A 21,579-nucleotide genomic window follows, 5' to 3' on the forward strand; every position below is an offset into this window, starting at 1 on the left:
TCAACCGCTAACGTTTCAGCCACAGGCACAGATTCTTAGCCATATTTGTATTCTCTCGAATTGACTACTGCAATGCTCTACTCCCTGGGGTATCTAAATCTACTCTGAACAAACTGCAGTATGTCCAAAATTCAGCAGCCAGAATCCTGACCAGGTCTAGTGCAAGTGTTCACATTACTCCTATCCTGGAGTCCTTGCACTGGCTTCCGGTCAAATTCCGCATAGACTTTAAAATCCTCATGCTCACCTTTAAGGCTTTACATGGCTTGGCACCTCAATACCTGTCTGAACTTTTATCGCCCTACTCCCCACCTCGCAACCTCCGCTCTTCAAATTCTGCCCTCCTTACTGTCCCCCAAGCCCGTCTACATTGTATGGGCGACAGGGCCTTTTCCTGCTATGCCCCCAAGCTCTGGAACTCTTTGCCCAAGGATATTAGAGAGTCACCTTCTCTAAACTCCTTCAAACCCAGACTCAAAACCTTCTTCTTCCGAAAAAGCCTTTACTTTACTGGTTCCATTCTTCACCCCTCTGCTCTTCTTAGTACCACCTTCCACGGTCTCCTATTGTTATTGTTGTAATTGTAATTGTGTCTTATCTTGTGAAATCTTCCTATTTATTGTTGTAGTCTTCTTATTTATTGTTATTGTCATCCTGTAAAGCGCTTTGAGAACCCACCTTTAAAGGCGCTATATAAAATAAAGTTTATTATTATTGTTATTATTATTATTATTATTATTATTAGCCACAGAGCCACCACTCAACCCCAAAAAAACAAAAGGTGCCATTGGCCCAGCTCCCTGTGAGTCCCTGTACAGGTCATGCCCAGCTCCTGTCACGCGGCCAGCTCCTCGAGATATGAAGAGGGGAGAGTTGTATTTAAGACCCCCTGTACAGTATACTAGGAAAGCAGTTCAAAGGATTCTTTTTTTGTGAAACAGTGGTCAATTGTTTTTTCAACCTGGAGTCACGGGCATAGTTTGTCAAGACAATACAGGATTGCAAAATGTTCCATTACCTCAACCACAGCACCTAGAGCTACCTGAACTATGAATCATACAAAGAATTTGTGAAAAACACAGACAGTGATGGGTGGCACAGTAGCACTGTGGTTAGCATTGCTGCCTTGCAGTGCTGGGGCCCTGGGTCCAATTGTGCTGTCTGTGTGGAGTTTGTATGTTCCCCCTGTGTTTATGGGGGTTTCCTCCAGGGACCTTAACGAAGAAACTTTTCAGGTCATTTAGTTACTAAAAACAAATGAGCTAAACAGGCCAAATAGACTCCTCTCTTTCCTAAAGAGAATAAAAAGTCACTTTTCAGAACTGGTCTTCAGCATTGTGCAAGCAATGTTTTGCTGTAATTGTGTTGCCTTGCACAGATTGTAATAGGTAAATGCCTATATGACGAGAAAGAACCTGGACCAAACTGGTGAATAAATTTAAGATAGGGTTAATATCTGGATATTAAATTAAATGTTGATCAGTAAACAAAGAGGTGTATTGGCTGTTGTGATGTCACTCTTAGCACAGAATCCAGATGTGCATACAGATTCTTCTAATACATATAAAGCAAGAATGTAACTGTATAGTCAAGCTACTGGAATCAGCATGTTTAAGTTGTAACCTGAGCTCGAGCCACGTAAGCAGTTACAAGGTTAACCAGAAAAACTCAATGAGGTTTTTGGTAGCATTTAGTTATGAAATTATCCAGATCGATAAGCTACTAAAACAAATGAGGTAGACAGGCCACCTCCCCTTCCTAAATGTTCGTATATTGCTGGATATAAAAAGGCAGTTTTGCTGTATGTCTATAAAACATAAATCCACATCTTTATCTGTTCATAAGCATTGTGCATTATTCCTTGGAATTGTTATCTTGCACAGGTATTAATAGGTAAATACCTACATGATGAGGAAGTACTGGGACGGAACTGGTGAATTCATATAGGGTTGGTACTTGGATAAGATTCTGCTCTTATTTGTATCCAAGAAAGGATGCATGGGTAACGACCAGCCCACCCCCTTGCTGGGGGGGGGGCATTATAACAACCGGCTCCTGGCAGAGGTTTGGCTCAGACAGACCCAGCCTGCACCTCTTTGGACTCAGGCATGGCTGTGTATTACTGGAAAAGTGTTCCTTATTATTTTTAGTTCGGGCTTACAAGTAATTCATCCCATAAAGGACACAGTGATTTAATTACACAAGCAAAAAATAAGAGATTTATTGACTACATGAGGAAATTGTTATATATTGTATGACATCTAAATGAAAATGGTTTTATTAAATCTCATATTTAAAGAGCCTGACTGAGAGAGTGAAATGGTCAAGTTTGATGAGAGGACAGGGGCAATACCTTATGAATGATCGCAAACAAGAGAAGGGCACATACCAGTACTTAACCAATCCAAGGACCTTATCCAGGTGTTTTGTGAAAGATTTGATTGAATCACCTCACACAAGGTGAGCTGCTTGTTCCAGGCACCCATCAAATCTGGATAAAGAAGGGTCACAGAATCAGGTTCTCAGTCCCCAACACCTCCTCTGTCAGTGTGTCAATAATGTTTATGAAAAGGAAAGGACTTAGTGCTGATCCTTGGTGTACTCCAACTGTGATTTCAAACTCTTTTGTCTCTCCCTGTTGTGTTATCATCTTCGTAGTTGCATCTCTATAGGTTGCTTGAACTAACTTCACCATGCTTTCTGGTACTCCTTTCTTCCTCAAGCACCAATACACCACCTCTCTGGGCACACGGTCATATGCCTTCTCCAAGTCCAGAAAGGCCACATACAGCTTTTTAATCATTAATACAACTATGCTTTTATAATCTCAGAAGTTTATATATTAACTGTTAAACCTGATGGAGCCTGCTAGCAGCTTTTACATGCTAAACTGTGACCATTACGCTTGCTTGAGCACAGATGCTTCCCTCCCCTGTACTTACCCTCAAATGGTGAATGTTTACCCAAATGCTGAATGTTTACACTAAACTCCGATGAAAAAGGAAGGTTTCTATTTCCTGGAGTTACATCAAAGACAGGAGGGTGTGTGTGGAGAAAGGTATATATAAGTTGTGTAGAGCCATATCCCCTTTGAGCTATGATAGGTACTATAACTATTATGGTCCTTATTGTGGTTCCTTGTATGCATACAATAAGGCTTGCTGGATGAACAAACACTTCAGACTCGAATGTCTTGGTTTCTACAAACCTTTGCACAAAAGCCCTTTGTGCTGGATAACGTTTAAAGCTATTACTTCACGTGATATTTATTCATGATAGGCCACTGGCCCTGGCGTTAAATTAAATACACTTTTTACTGACAACAAGTGATGAAGTTCTAAGTCAGGAGAGGGACGGGTTGAGACTGACCTCTCTGAATATTTCCATTTGCCACTGCCTACTTTTACTAATCATATTAATGTTTTTAATATACAGTAGGTTACATGTTTGATTTGCAGGACCAAAAGAATGCTAGGGAAAAAAAACAAAATGTTTCATTATGCCATGCTTTGTGTCTTTTTCCCCTCCATAGTGTCTCAGAATACATTACCTAAAAAAAATCGTAAAACCGTGATTATCCGCTGAGACTATAATCGTACAATCAAAATCTCACACCGTGACATCCCTACTCCTCATTAATGATCAACTAAAATTGCAACCACATTCAAGGAAATCTGAAAGCTTTATTAGGATTAAAAGACTGGTGTGTTCATTAAGTGATGATAGAAGTTGTCAACTAAATGCATTTCAGGTGGGGAGCTGCATTTCCATGCATTTGCATGCGTAGGCTGCAAAGGAACTGTAATAGGTGTTTTCCTTGCTGAAAGGAGAAGAAAGAAAACACAACGTTTCGGGTGTGAGCTCACACCTTTGCAACTAAATGCATTGTCTAGTTATAGATTATATTAACCAGCACTTTCTGACACTGTCATGTAAACTATCTGTTGCTTGTTTACAATTGAAAAAATAATTGAGGACCGCATACAACATAATTGTGTTTTACAATAGCGTCACGGTTTTGACATAAGTAAATATGTTAATCTCATGAAGAATCATTAATCTGGCCCTGGTCAACACCGACACTACTCGTGATTTACACCTGCACATCAACAACTTGCAAAAGTAGCTGCACCGGAAGTGCAGCATCGTCACTTCCTCCCCAAACAATCATGGCCGCCCCCAATCGGAAGAATGTCTTGAGACTATTGTCCCGGTTCGGGGCGATTATTCTAACCCGGTTCGGGTTCTGGAACTGCTTCAGCATGCTGATGTTGTTTGCGGAGCGGGCAGATGTCAACAGGTGAGCAGACGAAAAAAATCCACTTGGATGGTTTTAATTCTCGTGTTTATTATGCGGCACAGGCAGATGCGTTAGTGGTCTACGATGATGCGCTTTTTTTATTTATATACATAGTTATAATGTAATTGAGTTGTAATTTCATGACTAAATTAACGCTTCGTTTATGCTCCGCTGTGCTGGCGATATATGCATTGTAATTTTGGTCGAAACAGGCGTATTCGGTCTGCATTAGAGATGTTAGATCTGTCGTTCCTGACAAGAGTTTACGCGCGTTAATGAAACATTCGGGAATAAAGCAGACTTAGCTTAATGAGAGAAAGCTTATACGAGAAGTGTTCTACACTGAAATATTATTCAATTTAATCGTTTCTAATAGCGGGTTTTAATTTTAAAAAATCGTACGTGTGTTGTTCGGGCGTGACGTTTGTGATCCCAATTTCATATTTAACTCTGTTCTTTTTTTGTTAAACCACGAGCAAAAAGCAAGATGACAAGATGAAACCTTGCCAGCAAGGCTGCACGGGCGTTTTCAAGTAGTAAACCAGTAATTTGTGGGAAAGATCTTAGCTGGAATTAATTCCTATCCCGACCAGAAGTAGACACGCCCTGTCTTACAAACAGCTCGACAGCCCCACCATCTGTAAAACTGTGCTCTCTCTCTCTTTCTGCAGGAAGCCTGATATTAATATGCCGTATCTGTATGTCGATATGGGGGCAGCTGTACTGTGTGCCAGTTTCATGTCCTTTGGGGTGAAGAGGAGGTGGTTTGCGTTGGGTGCCGCCCTGCAGTTAGCTGTCAGCACCTACGCTTCCTACATCGGAGGACAGGTGTATTATGGCGACTGGCTAAAGGTGCGTAGGGGTGGACTGTGCTACAGAGGTGCCAATTAACGGAGGACAGACCTTAAAGGGGTTCCTTTTCCTTGTGCTTCTATACCTGCTCTGCACCCACATCCCCTTACCTTGGCTGTAAACCTGTTGTCTTGCCCCTCCAGGCCTGTTAAGTCATGTAAATAGCTTCACGTGGCATCCCTAATATTTAGTGTCGTGGAGTGTCAGTTTTAAAATGTGAGCAGGATAAAAACGCATAGACTGGGGAGAAGGTGTGGGTCCGGGGGGCTGGTGCTCTTTATGGAAATAGGCTGGACCTGTAGGCACTGGAAGGTTCAGTCGTGAGAGACACACAAGGGCCTTTGCCAGCAGAGCAGTGCCACATGCTGGGGCAGTCCGGTCAGCCGCAGTAGCAGCCAGGCGAGTGGGGGCACGTCCGATGGTGCTCTCTTTGCTTGCAGCCGCCTTTTGTTTTTTATTTTTTATAAATGCCAGCTGTACCTCCTCCCCAGGTGAGGATGTACTCCAGAGCGATTGCCATCATCGGGGGCTTCCTGGTCCTGGCCAGTGGGGCAGGGGAGGTGTACCGGCAGAAACCCCGCACAAGGTCGCTGCAGTCGACAGGCCAGGTCTTCATAGGCATCTACCTGATCTGCGTGGTGAGTACATCCTCGTGACGGCAGCAGTGCTGGAAAAATCTCAGTGTTGAGGACAAGGAAATGGTGATTTAGAATTCTCACGCAGACAGCTAATTAAAGGGGAGGCATGGCGGCGCAGCGGTTACCATTTCTGGCTGGGTTCCATTGCCGAGGTGCTGTCTGTGGGGAGCTTGCATGATAAGAAATAAGCTAAGATCACTTATACAATTTCTTGCATTAGGAATTAGTCTTTTCGCATACCCCAACGTGCTCTCCCTGAGACGCACAGACGGGGAGAGAAGCCTGGGGTCAGAGCACAGGGTCAGCTATTTATACACTGCCCCTGGAGCAGCTGGGGTTAAGGGCCTTGCTCAGGGGCCCAACAGAGTAGGATTCCTCTGCCAGGCCGCGGGATATGAACCAGCAACCTCCCAGCCACAGGCGCCGATCCTGAGCCACAGAGCCACCGCTCCGCCCTCTGTTCACATGGGTTACCACCCAGTGCTCCAGTTTCCTCCCACAGTCCAAAGACTTTGTGTCCCGTCCAGGGTGTACCCCACCTTGCGCCCGTTGCTTGCTGGGATGGGCTCCGGCTCCCCCACGACCCTCAGTTGGAAGAGGAAGCAGTTAGAAAAAGCATGGGTGGACAGTGAATGAAGTTCACACACCGCAGGGTGCATGGCATCCAGCAAGCGGGGTTGGGGGGTGGGGTGGAGGCTGGGTCTTGCTTTCTCACAAAGCATTGCTCTTCGGCAGGCCTACTCGCTGCAGCACAGCCAGGAGGACAGGCTGGCCTACCTGAACCACATCCCCGGGGGCGAGATCACTTTGCAGCTGCTCTTCGTCCTCTATGGCGTGTTGGCCCTCTCCTTCCTCTCGGGCTACTACGTCCACCTCGCCTCCCAGATCCTGGCCATCCTCCTGCCACTGGTGCTGCTCTTCATCGACGGCAACGTCGGCTACTGGCACCACGACCGCCACGTCGAGTTCTGGAACCAGATGAAGCTGATCGGGCAGAACGCTGGGATTTTCGGGGCCGTCCTCATCTTGGCTACGGATGGCTGAGCTTCTCGGGAGCTGTGGGGCAGCTGGAAGAGAGGATGTGCAGAAAGGTCTGGAACCTATTGCTATTACGGCATCTGCACCCTTGCTGCCGACACAGTCAGGACAAGATCCAGGTGGCAGGGGCTCGGCTCAGATGGCCTCGTCGCGGATCGACGGAAACCTTATCTTCTTATTTCAACCATAATCTAAGACTGGGAAGTGAATAGAAGTCAACATCTAAAGAATTTGGTCTTCATGTTTACAGTTCTTATGAATGTGAAGCATTGTTTCACTGCTTGTTTCATTTCTGGGACGCATATTAACCCACCTTCAGGGTGATCAATAATAGACTGGCTGTCATATCGAGAGCTGAATTGTACGGCGGCTGCAAGACAACCCTCAGGAAAAACGCAGGGAAACCGTTTTTCTTGAGATGCACACCTCACTCTTGAATGTCACACTTTTTAAAAATGTGTAACAACAAAGCCATCCTGACTCTTATTTTCTTCTGATGGTTTATGCTCTATTGAAACAATAAGGCATGATTAAAATTAGCACTACCTTTTTTTACTTGCCTGTGTTGATCACCTTAAACATGTGCAGTTAGCAGAACAGTTTTATCAATGCCTGGATTCAATGTTGACGGATTTAATCCTACAAAGGAACAAGTAAGTATTCCCTTCTGAAAAGAGAAGAAAAAACAAGTTTCAGGCGTGAAGCCTTCTTCAGACCTTCCTCACACCTGAAGGCGGCTCCACTGCCGAAACATGTTTTCTTTCTTCACTTTTCAGCACAGAATAAACCTTTACTTGTTCCTTTGCAGCCTATGCATGCTGAGGCAGCTCCCCACCTGAACTAATTTAATTCTATACTGTTTGGATAGGAATTGTGCACAAAGTGCTTAGTGTAATTATATGCTTTATGTATTTCTCATTTAGCTTTTAATCTGTCTAATAAGTTTACAATATGCTCTTGTTTGTCACGTTTCTGTTATATGGAGGTGGGGGTGGGATCTCAGGTTATGTTTTTTTTTCTTTTCTATTTACATGACTATCTAAGATATTTTGCATAAATGTAAAACCTTCACCCCTGTGTGCAGACTGTTCTTACCATGCGCCGTTCGGTGTGCATAGACCATTAACAGTGTTCTCGCCACGAATGTGACTACTTAAAATCATTTGGTTTCTTAGCATGAATTATAAATACATAAACTAGGTAGGCAACTTCACTCTTCATCACAGCACTTGGTTTGCAACAACGTTCTTCCAAAAGCATGCTGGTACTAAAATTAGGAAAGAGAATACATGAACCCTAGCATAAAGATTACACACAAAGTGCATACAGGATTTAATACAGTGAACTTTTTGCATTAAAGCAAAACATTACCCACCGATATTGTTTTGAGCTCATCCCCAAATGTTGCTGACAGGTAGTGAATTTGAGGAAGTGCAGTCTGGTTACACCGGATATAACATTGTAGCCATATTACAGATACAAGACTGTGCGTTTTAGAAACTTTTACGAATTTACAAAACCGCAAGCTGACAGTACAGATTTTAGCTGCAACTATGTTCTGAAAGTGTCCACTGTAGGTTCCCGAGTTGGGTTGGTCTTTTATAACCAGTGTGGGTCTGCAGTCCAGGAGCAGGGAAACATGGAACTAGTAGAGTCTGTTTTACAATCAACAAAGGGCCATTTTTTTTTTGTCCTTTGCAAGGCACATGAGAAACCATCCTTCATGTAGCCACTTCAATCAAACAAAAGCACAATGAATGGTCTCAGAAAGAAATACAAATAACACTTAGAAGAAATAAGATGCTTTGCAATTAAAGAGAAAAAAAATTAGTGGGGTGTGAAGATTTTTTCCAATTTGGGAAGTGCAGCTAAAATTTCTGTGAAAAATTCAGTGCAGTTAAAGGCTCCCAGCACACTGCCTCAGAGCATCAGTGCAAAACCATGTGGATCTCACACCCTGCTCCCAAAATGAAACCGCAATCATCATCATCCCCAAAAGCAGCAGTGCTAAATCAATCCCAGCTAGTCTTGCGAATGCTCATACTTCTTTATTTGTGGAAAGAGAGCATCAGCCCTTCCAGCTGTCCTTCCCGAAAACAAAAGGTTGTGTTACGATGGGGTTTACCAAGATGCTCCGTCACCGTATTAGCAAGAGGGTCACTCGGTGGCGTGAAGCCCCCCGTAGCGGCTGGGGGAAAGTGCGCTGTGGGCAGATGAGTCGGCCCTGGACTCAGGAGTCCGGGGGTCCTCCAGACTCCGTCACGCAGAAGGAATCGGGTACGTTCTTGGCGTACTCTACCAGCTCATAGGAGTCCCGCATGTCCAAGAGCCCGAACCAGAAGACAATCCACCTGCCACTGACGAAGCTGCCATCGCATTTTTTAAAGTACCTGAAAGAGATGCAGGAGGAAAGGCCTGTAAAGTTGCACAGACTCAGGCACGCTCAGCATCAAACACTTTGTTCCAGAAATCCAAAACTCCTTGAAAGTCTATTTTCTTCTCTCCATCAAGTCTTGACGACAATACGAGCCCGTGCTGCAGCATCTGGTGTTAAGAGATCAGCCAGTTTAGAGCCTCTTCCTTTCACCTGTGAGCTGGGAGACGGAGAATCCCCTCCCCTCTTCGTCCTGGGCGCTGTACTCACCAGGGGTTAATGCGGTTGGTGCTCTGGGATCTCCAGAAGAGGGCGCCAAGGTCCCGTCGGATGTGCTCCCACAGGATCTGGCTGGCGCCCTGGCCTTGCCTGCTGCTGCTCACCACGAACTTATCCAGGTACGGTGTGCGGCTTCTCACGGGCTCCTTCGTGATGACAGCCACTGCGCTGTACCTGCAAAAGTGCCAGGATGCCTGTTTGTCCACCCCCCAGTGTTAAGTACCCACCCTCTTTCATTTTGCCTCAAGCTTCAGTACCATCCACCCATTATCAGGAAGATGCTTGTCCTGTTGGAAAACCCAGCGCCAGTCCTGGAAACACGGCAGTCTGTGCGATAAGGGTTTGCTTTCAGCTTTCGCAATGATGGCGGTACAGGAATTCTACATCTCTGCTCAAACAAAGAACAAGAGATCTGCAGGGCGGGCAAATATTGGTTTTGCTGCAATTCTGTGCTTCCCAAACATTAGTCTTTGCCGCATGTTTCAGGTTTGGCACGATTCTTTTCAGAAATCTTGATCTGTTCTCAAAACCCCTATTCTGAAGCACACTGCTGCTTGTTCATGGTGATGTGCAATAAAGGAGGTAGGCAGGAGTTTTTTCAATTTCCATCTCCTACGGCAAGATCCGATCAGCCCCGAGTTCACTCACTCTTCGGAAAGGTAGACGGAATGCAGCCGGCCCTTCAGAGAGGCAATGTAATCCTCTTTCAGGTTCTTCCCAAAGGACTTGTTGATCAAGGCCAGGAGCCGGTCGACATCGATCTCATCCAGGCTGCTGTACCTAAAGGAGAAGCAGTAAGGAGAGTGGAGGAGTGCTGAGCAGGAGCTCTGAACAAGCAGATCTACCAGGCTTGTCCAACAGCAGACAATGCCTGCAATCATGTCCTTTATTTCAAAGTCTGTAACTAAAAACTAAGCTTTGCTTAGTCCTGTTGTACACAAAGAGCCAGGGTTAAGAACATAACCTTGCAAATGTATTCACCCCTCCTTTCACCTATGTGGCGAAAAAGAGTGCCGAGTTTCAACATTCAAGTTTTGAAGAAACTATTCACTTTAAACAAATGTGCATATACTGTACCACTGGAAGGGGGTGAATACTTTTCCAAGGCAATGTAGGTATATAACTTACTAAGCAGCAGAGAAATTTAAACTATACTAATAACAGGCGTGGGTGTTATGCATCTTACAGAAATCCAAATATCCTACAATCGTCAATGAATTGAAAATAAAATTTTGGAATTGTCAAAGAAAACTCTTCACTCAGGTTAGGTATGGTCAAGCAGAGCCCTTTATTCATGCGCATGGGGAGGATACAATCGTGCAGATCTGAGAGCAGCCTCTCATAGAGATCTGTGGTAAATGTAATGGGTTTTATACAGTAAATTCACACAGGAAAGCGCATTCTAAATTTCCATATTAGGAGTTGTTTTTCTCTTCTTAAGAAGCAATTTTACTTTGTATAGAGACAAAAGGAAGTAAGTAAACAGAAGGTGTGAAATGAGCTAGACATTCTGCAGTTGTAGCATTAATATTAAAAAGTCAAATATTATGCTTGAATTAGCCTTTTATACTGTTGCTAAGCCGAAAAGGCATATGAGCAAAAGGCAGTCACTATATCATATACTTAAAAAAGGTCAATGTTAAAATTCTTCCTCAGAATACATACCTGTGGATGGGTTCTCCATTCTTAAACAGGGTCCCCGAACCTGGATCATATGAGGGAAGAACAGCTTCTGCATTAACAACCACCTAACAATGTGTTCTGCTTCTTTCTCAGTAACATACAGATGCACTGTTCCAGCTCCTTCGTGAGCCTTTGAGTTTTAATAATTACTTCCCAAGAAAACAACTTCTACTGAAATGTTTTAGACTAAAGAGGAGGGGTTGTGAATTTATATTCTCCCATTCCAGCAATTTTCTCTCAAACCATGGTGTTCTAGCACATATACATTACGTTAAGGGCATTTTCTTCCAACAGCAGTGATATAAACTGCCGCACCTTACTGGATGGGTAATCAACTATGTTAATACCACCTCCTAGTGGCGAAACATGGAACTGCAGGCTCAGTAGGATTCATGAGCTTGCCCTCCACTGACAGCTGAGCACCCGTCTTTACCCCTGTGGCTGAAGAGCTCGGTGAGCAGCGTGCTGGCCGAGGTGATGACAGCGGAGGACTCGCTGGGCAGCTGGTTCAGGAGGTCCACGATGGTCCTGACCTGACGCTGCTCCTGGACGCTGATCCACTCTGCCTCTGACAGAAGCGCCACGTCAGCAGGCAGGGTGACCTGGCCCACCACCTGAGGCAGAAGGAAGGCAAGAGCAAGGTTCAAGCCCACTGCGAAACACTGCCCTGGAACCATGACACCCATCACAGGCAGAACGAGAGAGCTGGCAGCCCGCTGGAGCTCAGCAGGTGTGAGCCTGACCAGTACCTGGATGGGAGACTCCTGGGAAAGCTAAGAATGCTGCTGGAAGAAGTATTAGTGGGGCCAATAGGGGGCGCTCACCCCACAGTCTGTGTAGGTCCAAATGCCCCAGTATAGTGACGGGGAAAATATACCGTCTTTGCATGAGACATTAAACCGAGGTCCTGACTCTCTGCAGTCATTAAAAATCCCAGGGCATCTCTCAAAAAGAGTAGAGGTGTCACACCCTGGTGTCCTGGCCAAATTTCCCATTGGCCTTTACCAATCATGGCCTCCTAATAATCCCCATCTCTGAACTGGTGTCATCACTCTGCTCTCCTCTCCACTGAGAGCTGGTGTGGGGTGAGTGCACTGGTGCATCATCCAGGTGGGGCTGCACACTGGTGGTGGTGGTGGAGGGGATCCCCATGACCTGTACAGGGCTTTGAGTGGAGTGTCCAGAAAAGCGATAGGGAAGTTTGAGGAATTATGCTTATTATGAACGTCAGGGTACTGGGCTGGTGGCCCTTTACCTTGTGGCTCTGGTTACGGATTCCCCCTGAGCTGTTGAGGAACATCACTTTGAGGGGCTGCAGGGCTTTTGAGATGGCAGCGGTGACGTCCAGCGAGTCCAGCACCACAGAGCAGCCGCTGGCGCTCCTGCCCACCGGACACACCAGCGGGATATTCCCGCAGTCCAGGCTCCACTGCAGCAGCCCGGCGTCCACTGCAATGTTGTTCCCACACCTGTCCAGCAGGGGGCATCAAAGAGAAGTGTCAGACCACCCGACCGCCTCCCACCTGCTCGTTCCAGTTCTGGATCGGTGGGGAGCCACAGTGTATCCCAGCAAGCAATGGGGGGCCGTGCAGGGTACGCCAAATCCACCACAGGGCACATACAAACACAAACAAGCATGTATTCACACCAGGGCCGACTTTCCCCGAAGCCAGTTAACCCACCAGCATGTCTCTGGACTGTGGGAGGAAACCCACGTGGGGAGAACATGCAAACTCCACACATACAGCTCCCCCAAATCGGGGGTTGTACCTCGGGCCTCAGTGCAATCCAGCATTGCTAAGCACTGCGCCACTGTGCCTAAAAGGCCCTTTCTGTCCCCCAAAATCCAGAACACCTGCAAAAAAACAGGGTCATACGCTCATGTCACTCAAATTTGAAGGAAAATGATGCATCTTAAAAGAGTGCAGGTTAAATGATGTCATGATTTAAACTAGATTGATAAGAGGCATAGACCCAGCAGCGCTAGGATCGCAGAAGGAGGTATCAAGCCGATTACATATTTGTAAGGATTAAAAACCAATATCCTCCTAACACCAATGAGAACTCGCCTGTGCCCAGCACCAGATGGCACGTCCTGGGCAAGCAGCAAGGACTCGGCGCTGAAGAAGGGCATAACGCTGACGGAGTTCCTCTGCAGCGCCTCTGCGAGAGCCTGGCAGCGCCGCACCATGGCAGCCCTGGGGCGGAAACAAGGCCCGGTCAGCACGGCCTCCATCTCCTCCGCCCGCAGCCCCATCACCACCACGGGCTTCATATCCATCCGCTGCAGGAAAGAGAGCCCGAAGGCCAGGCTCTGCGTCATCTCCCGGCTCTTCAGAACAGACTCGTCCACCTGCGGATTAAAACACACAAAGATACCGTAACTGTTGCTGCCTAAAGACAAACTAAGTTCTTGTGTCTGCAGGGACCACACTGAGTCACCATTGTGTTCTGCAATTTAGCAAGTAACTGAGGAGATTCATGTCTCCTGCCAGATTCATGCATTCAAGGTGTGAAGTTCATTAATATGTTGCTTCACCGATATTTCAGAAGAGCAGGAGAAGATCGGGAGATTAGTAAATGAGAGAAGGCTACACAGCCCATCTGCCTGATGTGGCTGCTTGTAGGTTCACTGTATCTATCCCTTTCTTAATAGAGACTGAGTTTCGTCAGTCTGGCGCTGGTTTCAGACAGTGCTCTGCATTAAAAGTTGTTTTAGAAAGAGACCAACAGAAACATCAAACCGGATGATTATAATCCCTGTCGTTCGTGGAAACGCCAGCACAGCACAGTCGGTGAGGCGCTTTGTGTCCGAGATCAGCACCAACGCGCTCATGACACGGAGGGGCAGCTACCCAATTGAATTTTATCTACTCATAACAACTTGCGTTTGTATAGTTTTCTTTTTTATTAAAGCGATACCCCGTGTATAGAAATACATCAGTTTATTGCAGTATTTAGTGCTTGCGCAGCTATTAGCCCCAAAAAAAAACAACAAGTCGTGGATGTTTTTTTTTTATCAAAATGAAACAAGTCAATGTGCTGTAAGGAGTTTATGTAACCGTATTTGCTGCAATACTACCGTGCTGCTACACTGTCGAGGGGCCCCGGTGCTTTTAGCGTCGCACTCACCTCCAGCACCGCGAAAGCAGGGGACCGCGTTAAGGTGCTCCTCTGAAACTGGGTCAGCCAGTACCTGGCCTCCCTGGAGTCGCCGCCGATCTCGCCGAGAAACGCCTTCACATCCCTGCAGATCAGCGTGCGGCTGGGCAGATCGACACCCCCCGCCGCCGCCGCCGCCGGGACGCCGGGCCTGGCGAAGTCCTGCTGGGCCGCAGCCGGGCTGGGGCTCCCCCACCCAGCGGCGCCCAGGGAGCTCATCTGCCGCTGGAGACCGCCCGGGTTTCGGGGAGTCATCGCCGAGACCGCGGGTTTCGACAGGAGGCGACCCGCCACCGTCCTGCAGCTGGAAGAACCGCCCTTAACTTTTGACATTTTTTCTCGCATTGACAAACTTTCTGCAACAAGTCGCGACCGATCTACAGATTTCAACTGTCCCTCCGGGAGGGGCGTGGTGGCGGCGGCCCCGCCCGTGTTGCTATGGAAACACGTGCATAATGGCGTTTTCCCTGGCGAGCAGACCAGGGCTTCCCAAGAACTCCCTTACCGGAACTTCCCCTTACCGGAAAAAACGCAGGGTGCATTGCTATTCTAGTTCATAATGCTCCTTATTTGCGTTAATATTTAAGTGTTTAAAGTTTTTTTCTGAAGACAAACGATATCGCCTCCAGTAGTTACAGAATCTAAAAACTAAAAAAATGTATATTTAAAAAAAAAATCTTCAATTTATCACGCGCAAGAATGCAATGAGGTTGCAATGATATGTAAGCCCAAAATATTATTTCATAACGCCCAGGGACACACAAGCATTCGGGAAGTGTCGGCATAAAATGACAACGCGCCTGTTAATTTAGAATTATAATTAATATTTATAATATATAATTTATCATTACAATTTAATGCAACTTGTGTTAATGGGGCGCATAACCCATGAACTGTTTTAGAAATGGCCACAAGGTGACGCTGTCTCTGCAACAGCTTTGACGGTCAAAGGTCGGGGTCGTGGGAGAGACCACGTTTCATCTGCGTGCTTTGGTACTTCTGACGCAGTAACTCCGGGGGAGCCGGTGTGTACGAGGAGGATAGTAAGGGATTACAAAACGCCACGTTAATGCTTCAATTTAGATTTTTATCCGCGATGTTCCTTCTGCAGAGCGAGGTGTTGGGTAACAGGGATTGCACGACACGCAGTGGCTTAGATAACGTTATTACTAGTGGTTTAACACAAATCCACTTGATTTTAAGGGACTAGAAGATGCATACCAGGGCAGTGTTTTTTAGAGAGAAAAAAAAAACAAATCCATTGGGAAAACCGTTGATAGTACGTTTGAAAATAATAATAAAAAACTTTATTTTATATAGCGCCTTTAAAAGGTGCCTTCTCAAAGCGCTTAAATAACATTAAATAACATTAAACTTAACATTACTGCAAAATGAAAGAGACAAGAACCGTAAATCAGGACACTAGAGAAGGTGTTGTTAACGATCACATTCAGGAAGGCAAACTTCACGAGTGGAACACGTGCCGGGACAGAAAACACGCACACCCACCCCGGTCAGTGCCTCTAGTGTCATGTAATACGTGATGGCGGTTGGAGATGACGCTCCTGTTTTTCATTTGCCCAGTTCTCGAATTGATAGGTGCGAGTACGGGCTGCGGCCGCCATGTTAGAAAAAAAATATTGGGTTTTTCCACTTAAAAAAAATAAAACCTTCCTTGGGGGGGGGGGGGGGGGGGATGATGTGTTTAAGTGTAAAAGACTGACGAGGAATTAAAGAGAATTCCTTCCCCTCGGCTCCTGCTCTTCCTTTCTCTATGAGAGTTCACAGCCTCCCTCTGGATATTTCTAAGAAGCGACAGCTCTTGATCGCATGAAGCAAAAATATCAGATTTACGGAGATGGGGGGGACGGTTTTTTCTTTAATCGTTGCGCTAATCTGTGTGGCCGTTTGGTCGCGGATAATGATCACGTGGTTATGGACTGTTTCCTACCTTGTGGGCCAATGGGTGTCGTCGGGTGACATTTATTGCCGAAATTTAATTTGTTGTTTAGAGGTGAGCAGGCAGCACATCACAGCTGTAGACCCCCAGAGGAGAAGGAGGAAAACACATCGGAGTGGCATATGACAACATCTCTCTCGTAGCACCCGGGACTGATCCAGAGGGCTCTCTCCTTCATAGTGAGGAAGGAGCTGTCCGGGAGGGGAGGAGATGTGGAGCTCCTTTACCTGCTGATTATTCACGGAGGAAGAAGGGAACCTGAACAAACATTCATGCAGCTGCTTAGTCCTTTTTGCACACTGAAATGGTTTATTGTAAAATCTGACCTGTTCAAAATCAGTTGGCCCAGGGCTGCAATGATCGCTTCGAGTGACACTCAGTCCAGAAGTTCTATGAGTTTTAAGAAATTAAACATAAATGATGAAATTCTTGCTTTTTTTCCCCTTTCATCAACCTGTCCACTTTGAAATCCCCCAAATTGTGTCCCCCCCCCACCCCCACCCCCCCCAGAATGGAACAGGGTTTGTGTGTGGAGCCTATTACAGAAGTGACACTGTCTACATTGCAGAGATGTCAGACTCTACCACGTCTATCCAGACTGTGGAGTCTCTTAGCAGACCTAGTGCATTAATATTGTCACTTTCCAGTCCATAACGGGAATCTGATTTAAAAGTTGGTCAGATAACATGGCAGTTTTATTTTATTTTATTTTATTTTGAGTCCTCTCAGCATTGAAGATGGCATTTTCACTCTGCACCATTTCAGTTCATTACAAGTGATTCAAGATCACGCTGGGCACCACCGGAGTTTATGAGCTCGACTGCCTCTGTGGAAACACGTCAGCCCTGTTGCAGCACATTCTTCTCCTAGTGTGTAACAGTAATACATCAACACGTCTGTGAGTGTGGTGGGTAAGGGGGCCCAATCACGCGCCATCAAAAAAAGCCTAATTGAACTGGAGAGGCATGCACAGACACAACACCCAGTTTTGCAAGGTGGCCGATGTTCACCACTGTGAAGAATCCGTTCAGACAGCCCTGCAAGGCTGGGATTACAGCCCATAGTCGCGGCTCTCGGCGAGAGGTGCCTCTTGTCCGTTTTCGCCCGAAACGACTCGCTACAGTTGCCTGCTGGGCCGACGAAACGCCACGTAGAGGAGGGCCACACCGCACCGCAGCCGAGAGGAGCCGCTGAGATACCCAGCTCTGGCACAAACACAACTGACAGCCGCCGGCGTTGCTCTCGTCCTCCAGTTCTGCCACGCACGCAGGGGGCAATAGAATGAGATCCGCCGTTAGAAGCCCAGGATTACACACATCATGGCTGCTGTCCTCACGGGCTTTCAGGCTTTTCCGAATCACGTGACGTGGGAGGGGTGTCCCGTTTTGCATTTTGCTGGGGGCTGCACTCCTTACCCCACAGGATTTGCTTTTGGTGATCTATATAAGCCAAAGAAGCCTGGAGCAGAGGGGGTAAGAAGTGTCCGTGGTATAAAAACAGCTGCCTGGCAGGAGTGGACAGTAAGCAGCTGGCAGATGTTGCTGGATCAGAGAGATCCTGCAGGGAATGGGGTGCTACTCTGCGGGGGATAGTAACCCACCGTCCCTGGAGCGGGCCGCTTATTTCTCCTGGGGGTCCGAGCCCTCAGCCTCGCTCCAGGTCTTTCCCTGGTTCTTCTTGCGGTTCCTCTCGGCCATGACGATGGCCGCGATGACGGTGACCAGCACGGTGACCGTGATGACCAGCACCGTGGCGGTCTCGGCCACGCACAGCTGGCTGTCCACCCAGGCGAGCGAGGCGCCGGCCAGCTGCCAGGGCTGGTGGCAGGTGATGTTCTTGTAGTCGTCGATGTGGAGGTGCCGCACGCTGAGGATCTTGCTGAAGACGCGGTGCAGGTCGCAGTCGCAGTCCCAGGGGTTGCCGGCCAGCTGGAGGTGCGTTCCCGGGGTGTGCAGGTTGAGGAACGTCTTGAATTTGAGGTGCTCCAGGCCGTTCCCCTCCAGCCCCAGCAGGGAGAGGCTGTGCAGCGAGGTGAAGACTTCCGTGTCGATCTTGGAGATGTTGTTCTGTCCCAGCAGGAGCACTTCCAGGCTCTGCAGCATGGCCAGCGTCCCCTCCCGCAGGACCCTCAGCTGGTTGCCCTGCAGGAAGAGGTGGCGCAGTCGGGACAGGCCCCGGAAGGCCCCCGGCTCCACTATCCGGATGCGGTTGTGGCTCAGGTCCAGCTTCTCCAGGTTCTCCAGCCCTTCCAGGCTGAGGAACTCCAGGGTCTCCAGGTCGTTCCTGTCCAGGTGCAGCTCCCGCAGAGACGCCAGGCTGTGGGAGAAGTCCGGGGGCAGCCGGTGCAACTCGTTGTGACTCAGGTCCAGCTTCTCCAGGAAGGCGAGAGAGGAGAACGCCTGAAACAGCGGCAACAGTAACAGGTTACCCTTCTGCATCACCCACTCCTGCCATGCCAACTTCCTCTGAATATTTTAATAGAAAAGGTTATCCTTGACAACCACCGATAAAACTAGGACAGACCAGCAACGATGGCGAAATACAAATTAAGACAGCTAATTCCAGGAAATAGGGCTGGTAGGTAATAAATGACCTACATTCTGCAGTGACGTTATCTTTTACCTGGGGCTCCAGTGACTGTATGCCGCTTTCCGACAGCACCAAGATCCGCAGAGACCACAGACCACTGAAGGAGTGGCTCTGCAGCTCCGACAGATTGTTGCCCCCGAGATCCAGGAGCCATGTGCCGTGGGGCATGGTCCGGGGCACGTGGGTGAGCCCGCGGGCCCGGCAGTCCACCAGGTTGGAAGAGTCGTAGCACAGGCAGTGGTGGGGGCAGAGCTTGGAGGACCCCGTCAGGGCGGCGGCGAGGAGGAGCAGAAGAGCCGGCCGGAGCATCTCCACCTGCGGGACCTCCCAGAGCCTGGGAAAGGAAGGCGGGTCTGGCTCTGCTCTCCCTGGGGTGGGCTTGGCTTTATTTATGTGGAGTCAACCTTTGCGAACAGCAGACTTGTCCTCCAGATGCAAGATCTGCAACAACAGAGCAGAACCCACCCGGAACACATTTAGCAACTCGTTCCAACTTGCTTTGAGAACGCAGCTACCCCTTGGGATGCTGATAACGATGGGAAATATTCCCCAAGATTTTTTCCAGATTGGAGATCGGGAAGGAGAAGGCACAGCAAACACAAACGCGCTTTGTCGCACAGCAAAGAGACGAAGCTCTCATCTTCGTGAGGCTGCTCAATACCAAAGCTACAAGATGCTAAGAGCAATCGTGGCCCTACACGAGGTCATGATCTCAGATGTGAGGAAGTTTCTTGGACTTATGAGCACATTTGACAAAGAAAATGGAAAGATAATATTAGCTACCTGGTCAGGCTGTTGAGGGTCCCTGTTTGATTCTTCAACAGGCTACTAGCAACAAAATGGACATGATGGGAGAAATGTCCTTATGTTTGGAAGATATTGTCTCATGCTTCCACAAGTCTTTGCTCTAATCCCCAAATTGTGAGCGAAGTAGCCCGTGCCCCTGAAGGTGCAGTATTAGGCACAGGGGTTTTGACTTCTGGGGGAGTACTCAACAGCACCAGTGACCCCAAGATACTGCCAGAGGCTCTGGCTGTCCACAGTTAAATACAATTTTGGATGACCTCCAGCAAAAAGGGGGCTGGATTTATGGTAGAGCAGAGCCTCATATAATTCCCTGTAAAAATCTGATTATATAAGCAGAGGACGCAGCTGGGTCGCTGGGTTTTTTTCTGCTAGAAATGAAATCAAACCGCACCTTGAAATGCATGTAGCGGACATGGGATTAATCGTTTTATAAGCATTCAAAACTATTTTCCATCATAATAAAAAATAGCAAATAATTTACCTGGGAGGAAGCATTATAGGTTTTAAAAATTAAACACGGACGTGGCATATATAATATGCCGTAAGAATCGTGAAAACTGCTGTAGCATCAAAGCTGTAACTATTTTCTATTTCCGATATTAAGATTAATGCTTACAGTAATACCAAGACCAAACTGCTAAAAGACTTTGACCTTCCCTGTAGTACTGAAAAACATCCTCAAAAAAGTCAGATAGGTGCTGCTCTCTCTCGGAGCGGTAAATGTGAGTTGTTTCTGTGGTAACATCGTCGAGATCTTGATGGAGTCGTCTCCCGGCTCTGTTAGACTGATTGACAGGGCAATTAGATTGCCGCGAGCCGTGTCCATTCATAATTGAACAAGGTGCGAGTCGTACCATATGGCTGAACACCATAAACAACTTAATGAACTAGATTAAAAATTGATGTTCTGCGTTCAGTTGTTTATTGTTCAATCCTCTGCTTCTGGGAAACTGCACAGGCGGTGGGAGAAATTAAAATTATGTAATGTTTTTTGACAGCGTCGACTGAATTCACACTAAACTGTTAGAAATACGCCACATTCATAAAAAAAATGCTTATTTTGTTATGTCTCCAAGGCTCAAGTTATATTTCCCCCCACGCTAACGAAACCATTCTGAAATTGACCAAGTTAAATGCAGGCTTAAAGATGTTCTTGGCAAAAAACACACTTATGTAACTACGCAAAGCTACAAATAGGCTACATTCTTCTTTTAGCCCAATTATTGAAACATTAAACAACATGCAGAGTTCAGGTTAAAATAAATGTAGGAGTTTTCGTGCGACTTACCTAAAGGCTGTTTTGAAAGCAGTTTTACGCTACCTGAACAGTACGCAAGCTTTTCTTGAGCTCATAATATTACTAATAATAAAATACTAAAACCCTGCGGCTTTTCGAATAGACTCGCTGTTGTTCTGAAGCAGGTTTAAAAGTATTGGAGATGCAGAAACAAACAAACAAACAAACAAACAAACAAACAAAAAAAGACTTACCTCACATCCTCCATCGCAGGAGAGAGGGCTCTGGCGATGCGTCTCTGCAAGCCGTTCGCGTCCTTTGGAGAGAACAGCGCTCGACTGAGCCTGCTCTCGCTCTCTCTCTCTTCCTGACGTCCGCTGCAAAGGTAGTCTTTCTCATCACCCCCCTCCTTCTGTTGGAGTTATCCGTGTACAAATCCCGTTTAATGTTTACCTGCTTAGAAATAAAACGCCATTGGACAGATAGTAAAAACAACTTTCAGATAGGCATCAATATTTCATGCAGTTTTAGTACTTGAAAGAAATCTCTCAGTGTATGTATCGCTCAGAATTAAACTGATGTGTTATATTTAAGATACTGAGCAGGGCTGCCAAACTCAATTGCAGGACGATGCAGTATCTTCTGTTTTTTTATTCAACC

General features: G+C 46.9%; 3 protein-coding genes across 3 annotated transcripts; 1 reads left to right on the forward strand and 2 right to left on the reverse strand.

The window, feature by feature from the left end:
• The first annotated feature begins 4,141 nt into the window (after nt 1-4,141).
• tmem101 (transmembrane protein 101) lies at nt 4,142-7,899 on the forward strand. The gene is made up of 4 exons (XM_088622674.1): nt 4,142-4,300; nt 4,972-5,152; nt 5,644-5,790; nt 6,526-7,899. The coding sequence occupies exons 1-4, from the start codon at nt 4,170-4,172 to the stop codon at nt 6,832-6,834; spliced, it is 768 nt and encodes a 255-aa protein (XP_088478800.1). The 5' UTR covers nt 4,142-4,169; the 3' UTR covers nt 6,835-7,899.
• Nucleotides 7,900-8,861: 962 nt separating this feature from the next.
• On the reverse strand, nt 8,862-14,810 carry nags (N-acetylglutamate synthase). Its single transcript, XM_088622672.1, has 8 exons — nt 14,297-14,810; nt 13,234-13,517; nt 12,420-12,633; nt 11,598-11,778; nt 11,147-11,186; nt 10,130-10,261; nt 9,473-9,655; nt 8,862-9,218 (listed from the first exon to the last, which is right to left on the reverse strand). Exons 1-8 carry the CDS (start codon nt 14,669-14,671, stop codon nt 9,059-9,061), a joined length of 1,569 nt encoding a protein of 522 aa, XP_088478798.1. The 5' UTR covers nt 14,672-14,810; the 3' UTR covers nt 8,862-9,058.
• Nucleotides 14,811-16,572: 1,762 nt separating this feature from the next.
• LOC148638737 (uncharacterized) lies at nt 16,573-21,354 on the reverse strand. Its single transcript, XM_088622673.1, has 3 exons — nt 21,174-21,354; nt 18,909-19,316; nt 16,573-18,685 (listed from the first exon to the last, which is right to left on the reverse strand). Exons 2-3 carry the CDS (start codon nt 19,182-19,184, stop codon nt 17,906-17,908), a joined length of 1,056 nt encoding a protein of 351 aa, XP_088478799.1. The 5' UTR covers nt 19,185-19,316; nt 21,174-21,354; the 3' UTR covers nt 16,573-17,905.
• Between the last annotated feature and the right edge of the window lie 225 nt (nt 21,355-21,579).

This window comes from Lepisosteus platostomus, chromosome 28, assembly GCF_059453375.1.
Source record: "Lepisosteus platostomus isolate fLepPlt1 chromosome 28, fLepPlt1.hap1, whole genome shotgun sequence".
NCBI lineage: Eukaryota > Metazoa > Chordata > Actinopteri > Semionotiformes > Lepisosteidae > Lepisosteus > Lepisosteus platostomus.

Bases quoted from the DNA above. Each gene is read 5' to 3' on its own strand.
- tmem101 (XM_088622674.1), top strand. From the start codon at position 4,170: ATGGCCGCCCCCAATCGGAAGAATGTCTTGAGACTATTGTCCCGGTTC. The intron at 4,301-4,971 runs GTGAGCAGACGA...CTCTTTCTGCAG, and splicing joins GAGCGGGCAGATGTCAACAG to GAAGCCTGATATTAATATGC. The intron at 5,153-5,643 runs GTGCGTAGGGGT...CCTCCTCCCCAG, and splicing joins ATTATGGCGACTGGCTAAAG to GTGAGGATGTACTCCAGAGC.
- nags (XM_088622672.1), bottom strand. From the start codon at position 14,671: ATGCGAGAAAAAATGTCAAAAGTTAAGGGCGGTTCTTCCAGCTGCAGG. The intron at 12,634-13,233 runs GCGAGTTCTCAT...CCTGCTGGACAG, and splicing joins CCATCTGGTGCTGGGCACAG to GTGTGGGAACAACATTGCAG. The intron at 9,219-9,472 runs GTGAGTACAGCG...CATCTCTTTCAG, and splicing joins ACCAACCGCATTAACCCCTG to GTACTTTAAAAAATGCGATG.
- LOC148638737 (XM_088622673.1), bottom strand. From the start codon at position 19,184: ATGCTCCGGCCGGCTCTTCTGCTCCTCCTCGCCGCCGCCCTGACGGGG. The intron at 18,686-18,908 runs GTAAAAGATAAC...CCGCTGTTTCAG, and splicing joins TACAGTCACTGGAGCCCCAG to GCGTTCTCCTCTCTCGCCTT.